The sequence below is a fragment of the Schistocerca gregaria genome, chromosome 5 (assembly GCF_023897955.1).
Source record: "Schistocerca gregaria isolate iqSchGreg1 chromosome 5, iqSchGreg1.2, whole genome shotgun sequence".
In the NCBI taxonomy this organism is placed as follows: domain Eukaryota; kingdom Metazoa; phylum Arthropoda; class Insecta; order Orthoptera; family Acrididae; genus Schistocerca; species Schistocerca gregaria.
Window position 1 is genome coordinate 315789049 of NC_064924.1, and position 24200 is coordinate 315813248.

Sequence of the window (24200 nt, forward strand, 5' to 3'; positions counted from 1 at the left end):
TTCACGTTTCCCTGTTCGTTAATACCTCATCAGTACTGCTGTTTTGGCCTTTTCGGGAGGGAGAAAAAGCACAACAAAATCATACTTTGGATGCAACCTCATTTCTTATATTAATCTAACGTATAAAAAAACTGAGTCCGCCTCTGTAGCTGAGAGGGCATCGTAGATGGCTGCCCAGCAGAGGACGCGGGTTCGATTCCCGGTACTTGTTTGGAGCTGTGGAACGCGGTGCATGCACTTAGCCTCGTACTGCCTACTGAAAAGCTACTTGAGTAAGAAGTAGCGGCTCAACACTCTGGAAAGTCGTCAAAAAGGGCGGGAGAGTGGTGTGTGCATCTGATGACGCCGCAAGGCAGGGGATGATACGGCGGCCGATCGACATCCCTTGAGCCTTCAAGGCCTGTAAGAGGAGTTGAAATATAAAAAAAATGGCCAATAACGCGATGTTGTCTCAAATACTTAAGTCCGACAATATCACAATATAGATGTGGCGGTCAGTAATAATGACATTTTCAATTTATGAGCATTTTTTATATTAATATAAGACCAATAATTAATTTACAATCGTAACATGACAATAACCTTGTTAGCACCGACGCAGCATGTAATGTTAATGTATCTGTACAGAGTTCTGGAAAGCGAAACGGCATGTTGTGCACCACGCTATGTATTCCTCTTAAAATGACTGAACATGAAGGATTAATCCTCCGAAATTGGCATTGTTATTGGAAAAGGATATTGTGACGGAGGACGATTTTATCTACCTCATTTAATCACAGTCATGGACACGTCACAACTTGTACAAGCTTACCACGGAGAGGATCACTGACCCTCAGAGGATGTCATCCCCGTACATCACAACCGTTACGGTACTCCAAACTTCACCGCTACATAGATCACTTTCTACATAGCTGGTAGATTGTAATGAATTCCAGGTGCGTTCCAGGTGAACAGCCGATACAGCCATTCTCTACGCTAAACCACGATTCATCCGTGAACTGTATGCGAGCGCACTTCGTCTGGATTCACTCGTGTACCTTTCCTGAAGGCAATATATCTCACTAGTCGCTGAGCACATTGGTCCACTTTTAGAAGCATTCGATATATTGGCTGACGTGGCATTCAACACAGAATGCCCTTATGTGGTCTCTGCCTTACTGCTGAGCGCTCAGAAAAGATCCGGCCCGTCCAAACGGTGTGTGTATCGTGGCATGATAATACGCGACCGCAGCTGGCGGCTACAGCTGACGCAAGCGAACTACATACGAGTTCTGGAAACGAACAAACGTAAACAATGTTTTCTCTTTGTCAGAGAAACGCCACCGCGTGATTGTCTTTCTTATGGTAATATGTATTTTTGAAGCTGTTCAGACACTGTTTTCTTTACATTCATCTATCAATAAATACAGTTCTTTCCGTGTCCAACAATCTTGATGCTCTCTCTGTACTGGAACGAGATGCAGCGTGCTTGTGATGTAGGCGCCGTTCATCCACTTCTTTGGTTCCCTTTCGAATGCGCTTCCATAATATCTGACATGCTTAATATCGCTCTGCACCCGCAGGGTGGCTACGCAGAGTGCCTTTTCCTCGTCCCGAAGTCGGAAACTCGTCACGTAGAAAGTTGACGTTCGGATATACGGGCCGCTAGAGAACGGCTTAAGGCAGGGTAACGATCACGATGCTAGGATTTAGAACTTTTTGGACCTTTCTTCTTCAACGTTTCCCCACTCGCTTGATCTTCTCCAGGGCAGTGAAATGAGCCTATAGCCAACAGTCAACGCGTGCCTGGTCTCGCACTGTGGCGTGCCTCTAATGTACCACACGGTCCTGGCACGCGAAGTGTAATCCAGACGTATTCATTATATGATCCTGCTTCCGTTAACCCGCCATGGTAGCCGGTAGCGCTAACGCGCTGCTTCCTGAACTCGAGTGGGCACGCGCCGGCCCCAGATCGAACCCGCCAGTCGGATTAACGACGAGTGCTGGTGTGCTGCCCAGCCTGGATGTGGCTTTTAGGCGGTTTTCCACTTCCCACTATGTGAATACTGGGCTGGTCCCCACGTCCCGCCTCAGTTACACGATTCGCATATCTTTGAAACACATTCGCACTATTTCATGATTTACACTAGACACAGAGAGCTGGGGCGTGCCACAGGGTATGGGGTGGCGACGGGGAGGGCATCCGGCCACCCCTTCAAAGTTAACCACGCCAAATCAGTATTTATAAAGCAGACCCCGTCAGTCGGGATAAATGCTTGGAAAGAGAAAACTCCAGCTTCCGTTGGACCCGAATACTGTGCGCCGAAAACACTCTACACGTGGTCGTAACCTGTACATTCAAGACTTCTACGTACATGGACTGTTGCAGGTACAATAAAGTTGCACTTACAGGGAGTGAAAGTATTGTGACTCACAACACGAAATTCCACGTTCCGAAGCATTCAAATGCGCGGAAAACGCATTAAGCTCTATCACATTTCTACAGTATGCTGAAACATGAACCATTACGATGCGAAATCGCTTTCAACGTTTCAGGCTGAACCAGGCAGAGGCCATATTGGAATACAGCTTACCAAATTAAAGTACGGTAGTAATTTTTCTATTAGAACTTGTGAACTAGAAATACATGTTTCAAGCCACGTGAAAGAGATGTTAAAAACTGTTGTAATTGGAACGAACTGTTACAATAAAATGTCGACTTCCAGTAATCAAGCGGTTCAAAGTTTAACTATATAGCGAAACGCAAAAATATAGCAGATATATTACTGACTGTCTAGGAAAATATACAATGTTTTATGAATCTATTATCAACGTTTTAAGTGCATTTGTATCCACTGATATCTCCAAAATTTGCTTTGGAGTTTTCCCAGAACGTTTCTGAAGTTATGACACGTGTTGGCGCGCTTCCATTTTCAGAAGCAAAATATTTGTGTCTGGCGCGCGAGGTGTAGCGGTCAACTGTCGCTAGAGAGTGTTGCGGTCGCAAGTCATGTTGACAAGTAGGTCCCGTCACCGAGTGGTCATTTCTGAGGGCTCATCTGTCAGCCTGGTAACCATGTCCACGTTAGTTTTCACGTCATGTATGAAGAGGGCTTTAACAGTCTCGTACTCGGATGCCACATATGTAATCTGTTTCTGCGTTGTCCCACTACGCTGTGGTCAGTATATTATCCCTATTTCGCTATATTTGTTCTCGGATCTCAAAGCTCCCATAACTTGTGGGCATAAGTGTAGTTGCAAAATTACAGTAAAAGTGGACCTCCTTTTACTGTTATATCTCCTCATTATGTATTTCAACTTTATCTGTAGGGTGCAGAGCGGCGTATTACGCTTTTGCCAGCCCGGCCCCCAACTTGGGAGAGGGGGGGGGGGGGGGGTGAGGGGTTAATCGAAATACAATAAAGAAAAAAAATTAAAGTGGGAGTTGCCAATGTATTTGCAACATTCTAGGAGATAAGCACTCGCTTCTGTGTAGCACTAAGGCTTCCAAACTATATTATTATTAGTATCGATTTTAGGTACGGGAGTATCAGAGGTCCAGCTCCTTTTTATGAAGAATGGTGAATATTTGAGGAAGTAATGACGTTCACTAATTCGAATGAAAGGTTTCTTATAGTATGTTCTGTTTTGGTTACAGAGAGATTGCTGTTATAATGTAAACCAAACAATACTCACAGAAGGCATCAAATAAAGGCAAATGATTAAGTTATAAGTTTATTTTCATAAATGGCACATCCGACTTAAATGCACTATCGAATTCTTTTGACAACACCACAAGCAACTCTTCCGAGATTGTCTAGTTGCCTGTCAACCATCTATAGCCAAGAAACTAAAGAGGTCATGTCCGGAAACCTTACTGGCTGAGAGTAGGGGTCAATTCTGCTGATCAGTTTTCCGGGGAATGTTAGACTTCAATGAACTGCCACCTGACGACTAGAAAGTGCAGGGGCTTCGCCGTAATGGAAGAATATATCAATTCTTGTAGTCAAATAAATCTCTTTCAGTAATGCTGGAAGCTTGTTTTCGAGGAAGTCTCAGATTAAGGGGTCCGGTAGACGATGCGGTAACGCTGGCACCAACGGAGTAGAACTGTCCAACAAATCACAATTACAGTTGAGAAATTACGTGAACTTAAGCACAACTTTACGACTTGACCTTCAAGACAAGAATTACGATAGCCTAACATACCAACTGGAGTAACAACGCGCGATATGAGAACTTATCCCTGCAAACAGCTGTATCTCTATATCAAATAAAAATTGGATACATGTTATACTGCCGGCCGCGGTGGTCTCGAGGTTCTAGGCGCGCAGTCCGGAACCGCGCGACTGCTACGGTCGCAGGTTCGAATCCTGCCTCGGGCATGGATGTGTGTGATGTCCTTAGGTTAGTTAGGTTTAAGTAGTTTTAAGTTCTAGGGGACTGATGACCACATTAGTTAAGTCCCATAGTACTCAGAGCCATGTTATACTGGACATTTTATTCGAATTAGCCTGTACTATCACCCTTAAAATATTAACCACTCATCCTAAAACGCGCTGTGTTATGTATCTTACACCTCGATCACGTTCTCGTATAGTCAGCACCTCTAGTGCTAGAAATTCTTTTATTATTCTTTAGATATTAACGAAGGCGTGACCAACCTCTCATGTTTAACAGAAATTTACTCAAATTACGTTGCTGTCACAACTCGGGATGTCGTCAGAGGAGTCCCCGACTTCCCTGCGTCTGCCAGTGACGTTGCATAGCCTGGAGATATTGCGAGTTGGAATAACAGGCGTCACGTAGTGTGTGGCGGAATATCATCTCTCGCGCACACTTTGTCCTCGTTAACAGCAGGCGCACGGCTCCGAGTTTTGGCGAATACAAACACGCGGGTCCTCGCTTTGCTCTCGACGCTAATTGAAAATCTGTGTAGCAGCTGGGTCCTGTGCGCCCGGCACATTTTTGCACCGACCAGCGCTGCGGTGTCACGGGGTTGCTGTGGGTCCTCTTTCTCTATGGGAACCGTTAAAATTAACAGCTTTTACTGCGTACTGTACACAAATCACTGACATTTTTAAATTTCAATAGAAACACACTGAAAACTGGCTGACGCGCTTTTTTCTCTGTTCGTAATGTACAGAGTAATTTGAAAACAGAACGTATTTCAGTTGTTTATTACAAGCTATGGAAGATAGAAACACACTGCGCATGCCACTGGATCGAGGAAGGTTCGATGTTTTATGTTCGCACAGACACTATACCGACCACTCAAGATGAGCACCATGCGTCACTCGACAAACATCGAAAATGATGATGATAATCATGGTGATGTGATGATGATGATTGGTCTGTGGGGCGTTCAACTGCACCATGTTCACGAATGATGATGAAATGATGAGGTCAACACAAACACTCAGTTCCCGGGCAGAGAAAATCCCCAACCCTGCCGGGAAGCGAATGCGGGACCCCGTGATGCAGAGGCAGCAACGCTAGCCACTAGACTCGAGCTGCGGACGAGAAACATCGAAACGGTAGTCTTTCTCATTCTACACACCAATCAACAGGCCCCTGCTTACTGAATCGATAGCTTCAACAATTCAATTCCTCAGCTCTTAAAGAGTGGCTGCCATAGGCAGGTCTTAGACACTGTCTTTTAAGTAACCCCCCAGAAAAAAAGTCGTAGCGTGTGAGGTCTGGTGACCTAGGATGTCAAAAGCAGGGAACAAGATCTTACGAAGTTGCAGCATGCTGCAGGTGAAAAATAGGTCCACAACTCTTTTTATAATTAAAATGATTGCTTGTAGCTCCGTCATAAGTTGCGTCAAGTAGTATCTTTTTTATGTCTTCATAGTGACTAGTTTGGGTCACCTATCTCCAATTTCATTTCATCCGTATCGTAAAAAATGTGACAATACAGGCGGAATAATATATTTCAAAATTGCCCCAGCACTGATGAACAAAGGCATTGTACTCGGCTCAACAACAGTAAACAGACCACACAGGACACTGGAGAACTTGTGCACCTCTTCCAGTCCATCGTTGTGCGATGGTGTTAAGATAACGCCGCACCTCAAGGTGAAATTGAAGCGAGGCAACGTTTTGCACAAAAATGAAATCATTGAAATCTTCATGAAGTTGGGGAAACAACCAATTTTGCAGAATGTCCAGGTATGACATTTCTGTCACAGTTTCCTCCGCGAAGAAAAAGATCTACAAACTTTGTGAACAGAAATGGTATAAAACACTTTCGGTTACGGTGAGTCTCTTTCATGTTCGACGATGACGCTAGGATTTCGTGAGCACTAAATTCTTACATTATCGCGGTTTACTTTACCCAACAGGTGAAACGTCGACTCGACAGAGAGGATGAGTCGTTCGGAAAAAAGTGTCGTCTGCCATATCCTGGAGAACTGCAATACAAAATGTATATCTTCTGTTATGACCTCCAGGACACAAATACTCCAGCAACTGAAACCTGCAAGGCACGAAGTAGAGGTGTCGTTACAGAATACGCCAAAACGTTGTTTCAGGAAGTTGAAGAACCCAGCCCATCTTGTGGACTTGCGAGGGCGCCGTGTGAAGGCATCCCGGAAATGCACGACATCTGCTCACATGTGCCAGGCCGACCAGAGCTGTTTCCTTTTCATATGTAAACAACTTACAAGAATTTCGCATGCCACTCATAAATTTGCTTGTGCAGGGACGGCTTCTTGCTACACCAACGGACTTTAACAGTGGACTGACTTTTCGCAAATTCCAGCACATAAATTTTGTGATGTAGTCGCCGTGCTGCTACAAATTAACAATAGCACCACTGTGTCAAAACTTTGAACTTCCTTCTACCCAGTGACATGCGCAATGCTTCTGTATCTTTTATAGTTTGTGATAAATAGTTGAAATCTGTTCTTTCTTTTTGAGTCACGCGGTATATCGGTACCTGACTAACTCACTATATCTGCAGTTACATATATACCCCAACATCCCTTAGGCAGTAGGAGGCAGAAGGCAATCCACTAGACCGTAAGAGGCGGAAGGTACTTCGTGCCAACATTGTGCCGTCAGAAAATGACTCGATGCCTCTATAAGCATCCCTATTCATCTTACGCCATTCTCATGATATCTCCGATATTCAGTGGTGGCATCAGTACTGTCGAACTGTCCTCGAATACCGGCTCTCTAAGTGTACCCAATACAACCTTCATAAAAACAATGTCGCCTTTCTTCCAAAGATGATCTTTCATGGTCCGCTAGTATCTCTAGTACACTACAGCATGGTCTGCACAGACCTGCTGTGTACCTAGTAATATATCTCTGAATTTATTTCAGTTGACAAGATTCGGGTCTCCAGACCCTCGATTATAGCTAACGAGAAATTCTTACTAAATCAGTATTACAATTTGTGTAGCTCTTGAGTAATATACACCATGATAATAAAGGTTTTCAGGCGGTTTTCCTTCTGCCTCCGCAAATGCTGGCTGGTTCCCCTTATACAGCCTCAGCTACACTATGTCGGCGATTGCTGCGCAAACAAGTTCTCCACGTACGCGTACACCACCATTACGCTACCACGCAAACATAGGGGTTACACTAGTCTGGTGTGAGGCGTTCCCTGGGGGGGGTCCACCGGGGGCCGAACAGTACAAAAATCCTGCGTTCGGTGTGGGGTGGAGGAGGGGTGAAGTGGGCTGCGGTAGTCGTCGTGGGGTAGCGGACCGCTGCGGCTGCGGCGGGGACGGAGCCTCTTCGTCGTTTCTAGTTCCCCGGTTAACATAACATATCATAACATGATAATAATAATAATAATAATAATAATGACATTATTTATAACAATTAAAACGTAGAATATTACAAATGTCAGCCTTATTAGCGTTAAGCAGTTTCCTCATTTTGTTCATCTCGAATGTGAATAGTGACGTCTAACAGCGATGCCTGACAACAGTACAAAAGAATCAATGTGAAGAAGGCGCTGTCTGGTCAGAGAAAGGGTGAAAAATAATAGGGTAAGATTAGCAGATGAGATCGAAGGAAGAAAACAGAAATATTGCAAAATTTCCTATCCAACAACAAATACCGCAGCCTAGGAGAGTAATGTCAAACAAACAGATGCAAGCCATCAGCTATCACATGAAGAAGTGCTGGGAAGACAAGAAGAGAAAGACTGTACCTTAGTCTTAGGTTCTAAGCGGTACAGAAGTGGCCAAATTCTGTTTAAAGTGCTCTTACGTTGTCGGAGGATTTTCTGTTGCTTCCTGATTCGCTTGATAAATGATGGCAGAGTAACACGACGAATGATGTGTCAGATGGAGATAGCTAATGATATTCCCATTCGTCATTTCCGTTGCTTGTAAACGAAGTTAATTGATATTTTGTTACTCTCGCAGCAATGTAAACTGCTCTCTTAAGTTGCTGCCTAACCACATTCGGAGTTCGCTACGTATTTGGAATAAAGAATCCCATATTTGTGATAAGCAAGACTATAAATATGGTTGCCTCCCGTTTCACTCAGAAAAATTTGATGTGAGGTGTTACGTCCCAGCGTAACCGCAACCTCGGGCATCGTGATGCATTCGGAAAAAATGGTCAAATACGTGTTTGTGATACCAGTGAAACAAAATAAAAAGATTGAGAGCTTCTAGTTGGTCACTTAGTACAATCACCTGATAGGCTACGACCAGCAGCACGCAACGAAATTCCGCCGACACCGTTAGTGCACTTTATCCAGAAATAATGCAAAATTTCCTATCCGACATTAAAAATCACAGCCTAGGACACTGATGTCAAATGAACAGAGGTAAGCCATCCACCAACGCATGAGGAAGTTCTGGGAAGATGAGCACAAAAAGATTGTACCAAAATCTTTGGTTCTAACCGATCTAGAATTGGCCAAATAATGTAGTAAAAAATAGATCCATAGTCCTTTTAAGAAAACCTGTATGTTGCGAAAATCTGCCTCACTGATGGCCCATAATAAAATTCTTCTGATTTGTTTAGCTTTAATTACATATGTACCATCAACAAACTGAAGTATAAAATCACTGGAACTAAACATCCTACGAGATCAAAGGTACTCGTTTAAAGGAGTTCTTTTCGACGGATATGAGCTGTCGGGAAATATAATTCTCTTAAAACTACTAGAAACATTGAAAACGTCACATACCAAAACAGCGACAGTTTCTACATAGGTCAAATTGAAAGGATATTAGACTGGACGTCTTAGGATATCTGGAAATTTTACGTTATAAAATTATACAAGTAACTATTGTATTTGGCGAAAAGACCAAAGCACTTTCAAGACAGTTTGGCTTATAGCGTCACACCCAAGCTCTTATTTCATTGAATCTTCTTTCATTCCTTCAAGAGTCAGCATATCACAAAAAACCGTAAAAACTATTCTGTAACTACTTTCATTGTGATTTATCCAGTTTATCAAAGTATTAAAAACATTATACTCATTGAATCTTTTAAATCTCGATGACGAAAGTTTCTCCCCGAAGTACCTATCGATGATGCAAGCCTAAGCACAGGCAGTCGACGGAATTTTATTGCTGAAATATATTACACATACTGTGTTGAGGAACTTTATGTGTCAACGACTGATGATGGAAGACGTTCCTGGATAGCCACACAAAATGTATTAAATTATCGTCCCCACTGCTGTTCGTTTCAATATCTGTCACTAATGGCTTACACTCCGACGCAACAAAAGCCGTTCCGACGTGAGCTAAGATTGTGTTACTCCCTCGTCCCATTCATCCCCAATAGAGCCTGTAGTGTCCCTTCCCACGTTCCACTTTGGTTTTCTGGTAGGCAGGGTCCACGACCTGTCCGCCCCCACCCTGTCTTACTCATCGCTCACATAAAGGTTTCTACCTGAAAAGCGAAGGGACGAGGAACCACGTCTTCTCGGCTCCCGTACATCGTCGCTGAGCCAATGAGACTTTTCCAGCGATCCGCGACGGCCTTCCATATTTTATGTCCTTGGGGTGCTGATAAACTCACTGCGCTGGTTACAATCTATGAACATTAACTGGGCAACTTTGGAGAAAGACGTGGACTGTGAAACCAAGTGGAATAGCGATTGTAGCAGCGACTAATGACTGCAACAGGAACAGTAGTCATCGGTCACTTGTTGAACGTCAAGTGTATCAAGTGGCGCAGTGGTGACTATTTCTACGAAGGTTTGATCCGAGGATTCTCTCAAACATTTAACATGAGTCTACCTTCTGACACTGTAGTGTGCGTTGAAAACTACAAGCTGCATTGTGGTTCGATTTAGGATTTTGTAATAATTTAATCCTTGTTGAATTTTTATTATTCTATCACTTTTACCCACACTCGTCTCACTAAAAGTTTGTGGATAGGTCACTGACTTTGTCACATCGCGAACGAAGTTGAACAACTTTAAGACGCCAATAGTACGTTATATACCATGCAATCTATATAAGCGCTTTCATTTTCGTCATTTAGTAATTACCACTGGTGGAAACTCACAAATGTCTTTTTCGTTGTTAGACGACTGTAGTAGGAAACTGCTGAATTACGCCTCATGCTGTCTATAGCGCAATGAGGTCGCGACGTCGCTTGTTACTCGTCTAATGTACAGGGTGACTCAAAAGTCCATTATCATTTGAAAATTCAACACTTAAGGAATACTGCAGGTAGAGAGGTAAAAATTGACATACATGCTTGAAATGACACGGGATTTTATCGAAACAAAAACAAAATGGCACAAAATAACCTACTGGTGGCGCATCATATGATACAAAAGCAATAATTAGCACAACAATTCATTTTAGAAAACACGATGTTCCTTATAACAAGTGGTCAGCATGTCTGCTGTCATTCATTAAGAATACCTGCAGGTGAGGGACAATGTTGTGAACAGCACCGTATATCACAGCAGCGGGTATGGTCAGAATTGTCGCCGGATGTCGACTTCAGATAACCCCACAACCAATAGGCCTAATCAGACGGACTGAGGTCTGAGGACCTTTGAGGCCAAGCGGGACGAAAGTGGAGGCTCAGCACGCTCTCTTCACCAAACAATGTGCGTAAGAGATCTTTCACAGGCGCAACAATACGGGGTGGAGCGCCATCCTACATAAAAGCCGTATCCTCCAGCAGGTGTTCATCAGTCAGGCTAGGAATGTTTTCCTCGAAGAAAATGGATCCGATCACGACTGATGTCGTAAACCCACATCACACCGTGACTTTCTTGTCATGCAGAGGGTTTCCCACGACAGTTCTAGGATTTTCTGTAGCCCAAATACTGCAGTTGTGGGTGCTGACAGACCCTCGGAGTGTGAAATGCGCTTCGTCGATCCAGAACACGTTAGACAACCAATCGCCATCTTCCCTATCCTTTGCAGTGCTCACGCCGCAAATGTCGTTGGATTTTATACGGATAGCATTGGAAGGTTCATCTTAGCATTCTCCAAACAGTAGCGCGCGGAATGCCGGCGAGGCGTGCGACTTCATGAACGCTGACTTCATCATGTGGAGATGAACCCGCTAAAGTCTCCATTCTTCCTGAACTGTTCGAACAGCAGTAGCACTCGTCTGGTCATCCACCACGTGGCCGATCGTCTAAAATCGTCTAAACAACCCGTGCTTTCAAGCTGCGTAATCTCCTCTTTATAGTGCCATTTGTCACAGGATCTTTACCCGTTCGAACATTCATGTTATGGCAATAGGATTGTAAGGCTACCGTAGCAGATTCTCCATTCTGATAGTAAAGCTACACTATCAGCGCCTTTACTGGAAAATTCAGCATGCCACGATTAGTAGCGCATTTGTCTCGCTCTGTTCCTACAGGTCATTTTATACACGATTCTCATGCGACGTCACCAATGTGTTGTACAGCGCCATTTCTTGGCCAGCTTTTGCATCGGCTTCTGATTTCAATAAAACCCATGTCATTTCAGGAACGTGAGTCATTCTTAACTCTCCTCCTACATTATTCTGTGAATTAGTGCAATGTTAACGTATTTTTGTGTCAATCTGTACTGCAGCGGACGTCTCTTTTCGGAGCTATGTTTATTTTTCACACACTGCTTTACTGTGATTTTTATGGTCATGCTTTTCCACATACTATATTGTCTATGTAGCCTATTTTCTGATAAGTAAGCTATGTTATCTTTTGCAATAATATCTCTGATTCAAAGCTGTGTGGCTTCTAAAATGAATAAATATCTAAATAAACTGGTGCAGATCACGAATATATCATTGATAACACAAGTGAGGCACTGAATCCAATGTCCATGTAAAAATCATCCTTAAGGTCCTTGACATTGGGGGCTACCATTACGAAACGCGGACATAAATACTGCGTGCCTACAGACAGTGAAATCCGAATCCCTGTGTTATCTTAAATGTATCAGTAACGGTACACAAATCAGTAGGACGAAAGTGTTTGCCAATCATACGGTTCATTTGTGTGTGTGAATCTAAATACTACAGCAGACTCATGTAATATCACAGATTTAAATGGCTCTGGTTTTACATCCACACACTACGAATCACTGTGAAATGTGTCACAAAGGATACTTGTTACTGTACTACTGCACAAACTCAATCCGGCAAAGAGAATTTTTTATCTGTCAATCGACCAGAGACGTTGTTCGGATTCAACGTTTGTGGAGTACATGTCCTCGAAACTTTAGCTATTTAAGAGCAACAACCAGCACCCTATGATTCTGTCTCTTTATGTGTGTAGGTTATACCGGTCGACATCAGGGAGGAACCGAGGACATGGAAATTTTCCATTTTTGAACTAACTGAACACAGTGTTCTGAAGAGACCAACATAACAGCTGCGACGCTGTAATGAAAGTAACACATGTGAAGGTAGTCATTGCAAGCTGTTTCTGTAAACCGTCCACAAGTACACTTGAAGATGCAGTATTTAGTTCATTTGCTGGCGTTGTCTTACATAAAGACCGGCTTCTCCCTGATGTTGGGTGACACGTTAAACGTAATATTAATAAGCATATGTTGCCCTAGAAGAAAGTCCTTCGTTGAGTATTGTAAACGTACTTATGACAGTTTTAACTATGTCCATCTCTCGCATAAATAAACTTATTCTCCACTATACACTTCAAAGTCCATAGTGTAGACATAGTCCTTCACGGTCGGCGTACCTTTCGCTGATAAAATACCTTGGTGTGCCTCACTGTGGGTAATGACATTTTCCTGAAACAGTAGCCAAAACGCCTGTTGTAATTTTATATTGCGCTACGCCTAATGGAAGACTGATTTGTTGCAACCCTCCACGTTAGTCCATCCTGTATTAGCCCCCTTCGACTGTCACATAACCTCTTGCAGCTTAAATCCATTTTGCACTGCTTAGTGTACTCATCTCTTAGTCTCCCTCCACAATTAAAAAAAAAAATGGCTCTGAGCACTATGGGACTTAACATCTGAGGTCATCAGTCCCCTAGAACTTAGAACTACTTAAACCTAACTAACCTAAGGACATCACACACATCCATGCCCGAGGCAAGATTCGAACCTGAGACCGTAGTGGTCGCGCGGCTCCAGACTGTAGCACCTAGAACCGCTCGGCCCCAATGGCCGGCTCCACAATTTCAACACCTCCCGCCCCCCTACCCACACGTACACACTTATTTCCTTCCATTACCAAAACTGCCGATCCTTGGTGAGCCCGGATGTATCCCATCAGCCACTCTTTTCTTTTAGTGAAACTGTGCTGTAAATTTCTCTTCTTCTCTATTCAGTTCAGTACTTCCAAACAGTTATTCGATCTATCCATTTACTGTCGAGCACCGCTCTGTAGCATGCTGTTCTTGTCCGAACCGTATATTGTCCACTATTCGCTTCCATACAAGCATTCACTCAATATAAATGCTTCCAGAAGATAATTCCTAACAGTTAAATTTGCAGTCATGACAAAAAGTTTGTCTTTATGAGAAGCACTTTTCCCGCTATTGCTATTTCTGTCCTCTCTATTTCGGCCATCGTCAGCTATTTGCTGCCAGAAAAACTCATCTACTGCTTTTAGCGCCTCATTTTCTAATTTAATTCTACCCTTGTTGGTATTCATCTAACAACTTACTTTCAGGACATTCTCCATTGTACTCAGCGGCTGTTCCAAGTCATAGCTATGTCATCGCCAAACTGTGAAGTTTTTATTTCTCCTCCCTGAACTTGAACTCCCTTTGTCGGTTGTTATTTTATCACAAATCCCGTCGCTGTTACACAAACAGGAAAATTTCACTGTTAGATGTGCATGAAATGACTTGTGCTATCTATGGTTTTCGCGCCAAGTCCCAAGAGCGCATCCCCCCCCCCCCTACCCCCCCCCCCCCCCCCCCCCCCCCGGAAGCTCAGGTCAAGTGTCCTGTGCCAGATGTAGCCTGATTTCACGTCGGCAGCCCTGGGGAGAGGCGCGCCTTCAAGGTCATTCCGCGACAGACGTGCAGGGGGTGCTCCGAGGGGTCTCAACACTGCTTCAGCTGCTGCCTGCCCAAAGCCCACACGGCGGCGAAAGTCACAGCACTCAGAGCGGCCTTGAAGCCGGGCAAATCCCTTCCTCCCCAGTGACTTACGGGGGAGACTGTGGATATTGTAATTCTGTGCTACATCGTTGGGGAGGAAGTTTACTGTTGGCTTTCTCCAGCTAATTACGAAATTATTAAGTACGACTCCTGTCACAGGGTCTTGCATGGCTAGTAAAACCAACTATTGTTTAGAGCAGGGTCGACAGTTCGTATGCAAAATGATTTTGTTCGGATTATAGGTGTGCAATTTTTTTACGTAATTCTTCCTGTTGGCTCGTAGTACACAGCTCGTTTATTGAACACAGTACGGTGATTACGTAGAATTCAAATGCAATACGCAAGATCACGTCGATGCGTAGTCGACTGTAATCTGTAGGTGAGAATCCGAGCAGCACAGTAACCTCGCAAAGTCCAATTCCGTCTCATTGGTTGTCGTAATAACAGCAGTCGGATCACAAGAGTCTGAATATTGTGGGCGATAACACGCAAGTCGTTTTGGCAGCTTTATTCTGAACAGCAAAAGACCGAGCGGTGCCACGTTGTCCTGCCAACGGCCTTGCCGCAGTGGTAACACCTGTTCCCGTCGGATTATCGAAGTTAAGCGCTGTCGGTCTGGGGTAGCACTTGAATGGGTGACCATCCCGTCTGCCGAGCGCTGTTGGCAAGCGGGGTGAGGCAAACTGAGGAGCTACTTGATTGAGAAGTAGCGACTCCGTTCTCGTAAACTGACATACGGCCGAAAGAGCGATGTTCTGACCACATGTCCCTCCATATCCGCATCCAGTGACGGTTGTGCGCTGAGGACGACATGGCGACCGGTCGGACCGTTGGGCCTTACGGGGCCTGTTCGGATGGAGTTTATTTTTAGCCACGTTATCCTACGTGGTGGCCTGTAGCGCCGCTCGTGGTGTAATCGTGGTGATTTGCGCACTGCTGGTTGTGGAATCCCGCAAATCCGGTATCAGGCATCGATGTCCGAACAGCCGGACACAGGCACTTCAGCTGTTTAATACCGTTTTAAGTATTTCCACCCCGTCTTCTTCCACCTGCTTGCCTGCTATCTGAAGCAGTTCGTAGCGGTCGCGCGGTTCCAGACTGTAGCGCCTAGAACTGCCCAAAGAAGGAAACAAAAGACACACCAGCGGAGCAGACAAGAGAAGTGGATGTTGAAGAGCTCTCAGTAACCGTGGACCATGTTGATAATATCAGGAGAAACTATACTGAAAAGGGTTAAGTTGGCTGGACATGTAATCAGGATGATTAATTTAAATATAACGTTACAACTTCAAATATAATATCGTTGTATTTAACTTGGAATTCTTTAAACGTACTCGCACATGTTCTTCCTACGTGACCTGTTCTGTGATGACTTACAAATAGTACTCTGAACAATTGATCGTGGGTATTATAATAATATATATTTGTTTCACCCAGTTTTAATGGTACAATAAATTTCGCTTCATCAGTAATTTTTGAAAAGTCACATCGTTTTAATCGTCTGTAATTCAAGGGTGTGATGCGCTTAGTTTTAGCAGAAATCACTTCAGAAAGTATTTCATAATACTTTCCTTGAAATAAAAATACTTGTCTTTACTCGCGATTAATGTACGTGACTTTCTATTTTTTTAAGGGATGACTGGTCATTGCAGTATCCATCTAATATAAATTAGAGTATCGGATAAAAAAAGTAAGAAAACGTTGCAAGCACCAGAAAACTTGCATACGTCTGACAAGCAACAGCGTTTCAGAATACAAAAAATAGATCCGATGTGACGTAGTCGCGGCAGAACAAAGGATTTCTTAACAGTCAATATCGGCTTCTCCTTTCGATCTCCATCAAAGCAGATCTGTGCTTGTCGCAAAGCAGCAGTGATGGTCCGAATGTACGAAGTGCATTCAATAAATAACGCTGGACATTTTTTCCTCAGCCATTTCCACTTGAAAAAATGTGGAATTTGTTGCGGGAAACCGTGGAATAGCCGCGCTTCAGGACCTATAGTTTCATGGACATTCCAGTATGTGGTGGCGCTATAAGTAGCCTACAAAATGGCGTCTGTAACGGATGCGCGCTCCAAGCAAAGAATTGTCATTGAGCGTCTTTTGGCGGAAAACCAGAGAATTGTTGATATTTATACGCGCTTACAGAAGGTCTATGGAGACCCGGCAGTGAACAAACGCACGCTGAGTCTTGGGTGAGGCGTCTGTCATCATCGCAACAAGGCCGCGAAAACCTGTACCAACTCCCGCGTGCCGGCCAGTCGTCCACAGATGTGACTCCTCCAATGTTGAAACGTGCGGACACACTCAACACACTCATTCGAAGCGATCGACGAATCACAGTCAAAACACCTCGCTGCTCAAGAGGACGTCTCTGTTGGTAGTGTTGACACACTCGTCCACCAGTTGGCGCGCTCAATGGTGTGTGCCTGCTAGTTTCCTCGCCGCCTAACAGGAGACCATAAAGAGCAACGAAGGACCGTCTGTGCGGAATTGCTTACCCGTTACGAGACTCATCGTGACAATTTTTTGTCGAACAACGTCAAAGGCGATGTAACATAGGTTCATCACTTCGACTCGGAAACAAAAAGGCAGCCCATGGAATGGCGCCACGCCACCTCTCCTACGTAAACAAAGTTCAGAACCGCACGCTCAGCCTCTAAAGTAATGGCGAAGGTCTTCTCAGACTCTCAATGGCCTATTCTGTTTGATGTCTCCCCAGATAGTGTAACGATCAACCGTGAAGTGTATTGTGCTACCGTCAGGAAAGTGAGCTTCGGAGTGTTCGTCGCCAGGAAAAATGCAAACGGTCTTCTCCATAACAAAGCAAGGCCTCACACAAACCTGTGCGCCAGTGAGGAGCTTACAAGACTTCATTGGACTGTTATTTCTCATCCGCCTTACAGCCCGAATGGTGCATATTCCTACTTCCATCTGTTTCGCCAAATGAAGGATACACTCTGAAGGAAGCAGTACTTGGATGACGGGAAGTTTATTAATGCAGCAAGGCGTTGGCTCCGACGTCGATCAGCACCATTCAGGCATACAGGCCCTCCCAGTAAGGTGGCGTAAAGCGTCGCACTGAACTGGGATCGAGTTGAAAAATATGATTTTGTAGTCAGAAGAGTGGGGGATAATATAATGTATTGTAATCCTGAATAAAACAACCTGCTTTCAGAAAAAAGTGTTGCATTACTTATGGAACGCCCCGCGTATAGGAATACTCTATAACCAAATATTCGGTCTCTGACCGACGTGACCAGCCGCGGTGGCCGAGCGGTTCTAGGCGCTTCAGTCCGAAACCGCGCGACTGCTACGGTCGCATGTTCGAATCCTGCCTCGAGCATGGATGTGTGTGGTATCCTTAGGTTAGTTGGTTTTAAGTAGTTCTAAGTTCTAGGGGACTGATGACATCAGATGTTAAGTCCCATAGTGCTCAGAGCCATTTGAACCATCACCGACGTGTTTGGTATATGGTGATATAGACCAAAAAATTCGACGTTCTTCAACTTCGATCTTTCACAGTAACACAGACACCACTTCACTGCCATGACTTAAGTGAGTGGTGGATGGTCAAACGTTCGCCTGGCACCGCTCCATAGGACCAGTGTGCTCTTCTACGGGGTACAATATTTTACTCTTGAGTTTCTGTTAAATCATTTTAATAGCAAGTGCCAGTGTGGAAGTTTTTCACGAATGCAAAAGACGAAGCAGATGTGACGTTCCAAATGTCAATGTTGAAAATGAAGTGGTAGCTCCAAAACGCGATTCACTTAATCAGTAACAATGAATCCTGTGACTAGCGACGACTTATCTTCAGTGAGTTAGCGTCTCAAAAGAACTGTTTCACAACAAAAAGAGTCTAGGCTGCGTAACTGTTTAATATCAATGACGCGTTTCACCCTTTAGTGGCATCATCAGATTGTGTAAAAGTAGGTAGATATGTAACACATCCGTCCTAAATCAATACAAAATGGAAGCAAGACCCCTAACCGGATATCTGATCTATCCGTCATAAAAGCGTATAAAATGCCAGGTGGACCTCGTGCAAAAAAACTGCACAAATATCTAGGCAGATATTATTAAGATTTCAAAGTGGTGCAAATATCTTCAACTCTTTCTGAACGCTCAGAGATGTAAAACAGTTCATTTAACAAAATGTAGAAAAGTAACTTCTCATTACTACCATATCAACGAGTTAGAACTCGTATTAATCAACTCATACAAGTAACGGGGTGTAACAATTTGTAGAGACTTGCAATTGGAAGGATCACGTAGATGCAGTAGGAGATAGCGTTATTCACGTTTAAAACCAAAGTTGATATGACTTTCTGTAACAAAAGATCAGATACGACATTTTAAATAAAGATTTCTTGTATTGCAGTAAATGTCTGAGTTGGAATTTTTCTATAAAAGTTGAGACCACATCCGCTACTTCCCGGATTCCATGAAAAGTGCATTCCTGTTTGCGCACGGTCAGAGAATTGAAGACTTCGGTTCATTGCCGGGATTCTAGGAAAATGCAGTAAGCCTGCAAAGGAGTCTGCCTACAAAATAATTGGCGTCCCATCTTAGTATACTGCTGAAATGTGTGGGGTACGTAAAGTTATTATCAGACCGAAAGATGGATTGAATACTACATTTTATTGTTAGGCATAGTTTGGTGGTGGTGTGCTCTCGCCTTCCTCCAACGTTCTTAGCTACTGGGGAACCTGCAGTTTAACGCGGATTCCGAACCACGGTTTAACTGCGCTAGTTGGAGTTACTGAAAGTACACAGAGAAGGGCTAGGAAAGGTCGCAGATGCGTTTGAGTTATGGGAAGCGTCCTTGAAATGTTGAATAACCTGAATTAGCAGCAAGAGCCAATTATCTCGCGAAATCGTAGTAAAAAAGATTCAAGGATGAGTATAGGCAAAGAACCTAGGAATGTAGTACTGACCTCTAGGTATCACCTCCGTAGGGATCGCGAAAACGAGATTATACTAAGAGAGCACAGAGGCATTTAATCAATCATTCTTCCAGTGCTCCACACGCAAAAGAAATGGGAAGAATAATATCCGATTAAATAGGAAGTATCCTTTTCCATGCACTTTTAGTTGTTTGCGGAGTACGTATATAGATATAGATACAGATGTAGAAGGCGTATTACTACCGGTTGGTTATAATGAAAGTACAGCCACTCACGGAAGTCCAGTGTGGGCTGTAGTTATCCTACAGCATCGTAATTTGGTAGATACACTAATGTGTTAATGAGGAAACGATAACTGTTGGGAAAAAAATTAGTTCCTGTTTTGACCACCAGGCGCAAATCTGGCGCTTTATGAGATCTCGTTGATATCTCCGTTGCTCGTATTGAACAGACTGTGAAAACGGTTATTAATAATAAAATCAACATTATGGCTTTCTCACTTGTTTGAGCCTCGCGGGATTAGCCGAGCGGTCTCAGGCGCTGCAGTCGTGGATTGTGCGGTGGTCCCGGCGGAGGTTCGAGTCCTCCCTCGGGCATGGTTGTGTGTGTTTGTCCTTAGGATTATTTAGGTTAAGTAGTGTGTAAGCTTAGGGACTGATAACCTTAGTAGTTAAGCCCCATAAGATTTCACACAGATTTGAACATTTGAACACTAGTTTGACCTTCTCTGCCCCCATCCCGTTGCTAATGCATTACATTGGAAACTATTTTTCTATGCCTTTATTGGATTCACGACACCAGATTTGCACCTGGTGCCCGAAATTGGAACTAATTTTTTTCAGCGTAATTCGGTTCCTCATTAATGAAACTTCCTGGCAGATTAAAACTGTGTGCCCGACCGAGACTCGAACTCGGGGCCTTTGCCTTTCGCGGACAAGTGCTCTACCATCTTAGCTATCGAAGCACGACTCACGCCTGGTTCACACAGCTTTACTTCTGCCAGTATCTCGTCTCCTACCTTCAAAACTTTACAGAAGCTCTCCTGCGAACCTTGCAGAACTAGCAGTCCTGAAAGAAACGATACTGCGGAGACATGGCTTAGCCACAGCCTGGGGGATGTTTCCAGAATGAGATTTTCACTCTGCAGCGGAGTGTACGCTAATATGAAACTGGCAGAAGTAAAGCTGTGAGGACCGGGCGTGAGTCGTGCTTCGGTAGCTCAGATGGTAGAGCAGTTGCCCGCGAAAGGCAAAGGCCCCGAGTTCGAGTCTCGGTCGGGCACACAGTTTTAATCTGCCAGGAAGTTTCATATCAGCGCACACTCCGCTGCAGAGTGAAAATCTCATTCTGGATACATCCTCATTAATGCATTAGAATATCTTCCAAGTTTCGGTGCCATACAATAATTACAGGCCACACTGGACCTCTAATTATAACCACAACCTTTAATTATAACCACAATAGTAGCAAAAATATCGCTAACCTCCAACTGGGTTGTTTACGGAATTAAAATCAGAGACCGACAAGAAAAACAATCTAATTTCTGCGAAACAGTTATCTCCCTAAATAAATTACCAGGCAAACGACAGCTGTAGTAAACAGGAGAGAGGCTGGTGTTAATGCTCGACTGCTCGCTGGAAACCCCCGAACAGCCCCGGTAGCACGGTCCAGCCGACCCTGCCCGCCGCCGCCGGACTGCGTCTGACAGCTCGCAGCAGCAGCAGCGGCGCTAGCTGGCCTATCCCTGCGCACAGCCACGGCGCAGCCCGGCCGCTCCTCTGTCACTTCAGTAGGCGTCCGAGCGCCGAACCGCTCGCGTCGCGGCCAGTGCGTGCTCGCAACCGGCCGACATGGCTTCGGACATCTCCAGCTCGCTGCTCGCCTGTGAGTACTCGCTGTCTGTTCCACTACATGCGTCTCCCAGTCCTCCTTTGTGTCACGTTTGCCTTTACTGTCGCTCCGTGCGCTTTTATCAAGCGCCACTGTGGACACTCGTCGTCACTTGTTCTTCGTTATGACAGCGGTACGCACTGTTGCTCTAGCAACGCAGCTGGATAACGGAAACAGTTGGATAGGTATTTTTGGGAAATTAAAATCTGTTGTGATTTTATTAACTAGACTCTTTCGTATAAGCTGCAGTAACATATTTATTACCTATAGCTTCCTTCTACAGAACGCATATCGAAAACTTACAACAATAAACCTTGTGATCATCGTATAGATTTTGTGATAGATACTGGTAGATATTGTAACGCGTATAGATATTGTAACGCGTACGATAAATTTAACTGAACCCTTCGTGCACTGTCCTTCCAAATGCTTTGTTGAGCGTTTCTTTGTTTCCACATTTTTCGCCGTTTCGTGAAATGTGTTCTGTTTCTTTCAGTAAAATGAGTTTTGATGTCGAACGGCATGTCAGTTATCTGTCTTTGTTGTTGAGGCAAGGTGGCCTTCCATTGTTACGCCAGCAACACAAACCAGTTTTTAACTAATTTTGAGCTGAAATCAAGGTATTTCGAAGTAATGGAAATGGTAATACTCTAAAATTAGACCATGGTGGATCAGTCGTCAAGTAAATGGACACCGCGAACCACGAAAACCTTCCATTGTTATAGTAATGTAGACATTGTTTGCGAACAGGAACATGTTACTGTGCTGTGTGACGCACAAAAATTTGGACTTTCCACATCGTAAACTGTTGTTAGACACATTAATAAGAAAGTGTGACGTAAAAGCATTTCAGAAAGAAGCGGTTTGGACAGTTTCCTTTCTCGATAAAAACGTTATTTTTGTAATAATTTCTCCTGCGTTGTGATATCGTCCTTGAAACAAAGTAGTAACAACATCGCACCTATAGTTTATATAACGTATAACATTTATTTAATATCAAAGTCATATGAATACTGTCTGCTTTGCACCTTACGTAGTTTAACAATGCATCTCCAAATGGGATTTCGTTGATAGTGCTTGAATTTCCGCTACATAAATCCTATGTAAATACACTTACACAGTGTAAAGTAATCTTATGACAGTGAACAACGAAGATTTTTGTCGGGAGTTGTCGCGGAGCGTCACAAACTTTGTCCGCGACGTTCCATCAAGTTGTGTTATTCATTTTACTTTATCATCAAGTCAACGCAATTATCGTTAATTTAAACGGAAGATGATTTTTTTCTGTTTTATCTATGGTTTCCTGACACCTCCACACATTTCGACAATGAGTGGTCTTTAACGACAATGAGTGGTCAGTAACTCTTAACTATGCATCTGCATCTTGATTATTTTTGTAGATCGTCAATTATTGCGTTTTTTTAAATTTTGTTAAAACACATTGTTTGCTTTAAATAACTTTGTAGACAAGTTACAGGGGTAGCGCAGAGGACAGCAGTGTTGTCAGATGTCGCGCTTCACTCAACATTGTAGTCTGTAGACTTAGACCGCACCTCTCTGTTAATTCCGTACGTCGGTGGTCAGCAACTTTGCAGTATCAGTTAGTAAAAGCTATATTTTGTAGAGCACATTTGTAGCTTACAAAGATTACTGAAGACAGCACGGTGCCTTCAGTACCGATTATAATAAACTTCCGCTGCTTATTTTCTCCATTTTATAGATGCTCTGTTCGAAACACACAGAATAGTTCATAGTGGCTGGATTGCGTGAGGAACGAGAGCATTGTTTCCTCCGCCCCGCTCCTTCCCTGCAGCTATCCATTTGATTTTTTTCTGTTCTCCACAAAACACCACTATTAACGCTCATAAATTTGTGTAGATAATATTGTTCTCTTCGTCGTGTACATCTCAGTAAAAATGACAACTTCACCAAATCTACTCGAACACAGACGTCCGAATCAGTGACATTTTTTCTCCACTATTCAACTCACTTAATCTTTGATCATAGAGGTGCATTGATTTTCCAAAATCACATATCGCGGACGATAGGATGGTACCTTCAGAGCTTAACCAACTGAGCTATAGTTCTGCATCTTTCATCAACTGGTGTAAACGTTGCGTTAAGCTCGTGCCGATACTCTTTGTGATTGGAAAATGTTTTAACATTTGCCGATGAAGGCAAATTTGTGAAAATATGTTACGAAATTACCTTTTTAGAGTCGATCAACGATTGATAATGTTTTGAGAGGTGAGGAATAACGTGACCAGACCTTTATTTGAGTGGCTTTCGCCAAGCACTTGTACATATTTAACCTCATCAGGCTTCGTCTGTTTGAGTGGCTTTCGCGATGTACTTCTTTCTACACATTTAACGTGACCAGACTTCCTTTATTTGAGTGGCTTTCGCGATGTACTTATATACATTTCATTCTGTGTGCGGGAGGTATGACTTTTGTACAAGGTAAACAAACTAATAGTAAAGTGCATTGTTAAGAATCGGTATTGTACGTTCAAAGACGTAGTTGTGAAGAGACTAGACTCGTTACTGGTTGAAGCAGGAATCCTACTTCCGTCCAATCATTAAGATTTCGGCATACCTCGATGTCTGTAAATAATGTTAAGTGAACGACGAGATGATTACTTTCTTGATTTCTTGCGAAATCTGTGCTTATACTTCGACTCTAAGCACTTTGTTAACGACGAAGCGTTAAATCTTAAAACACCTTTCTCGCGGGTTAAATCCCCGTTTGCCACCATGTCAGTTGGGGTGATTATTTAAAGAGGCTACGACCCATGTCTAATGCGTCTCCTCCAATGACCTCGGTGCCAGCGAGACGTTGAACTTTGACTTTGTGCCCCCATCCAGCTCTGGTTCTAATTATATGGTGTTAGTGATTAATA

The 24200-nt window shown here is 43.6% G+C and overlaps 1 protein-coding gene across 4 annotated transcripts in view; it reads left to right on the top strand.

Moving 5' to 3' along the window:
- Positions 1-24200, top strand: part of LOC126272337 (pro-interleukin-16-like) — a 612371-nt gene that overhangs the window by 332281 nt on the left and 255890 nt on the right. The window contains exon 1 of one of the 4 annotated variants that reach the window (XM_049975125.1): positions 21193-21294. The exons of the other annotated variants lie outside the window; for them this stretch is intronic. Coding sequence (XP_049831082.1) covers positions 21261-21294 — 34 coding nt within the window. The 5' untranslated portion in view covers positions 21193-21260. Of the gene's footprint in view, positions 1-21192; positions 21295-24200 lie in introns of those variants that run through there. 4 annotated transcript variants of the gene reach the window in all.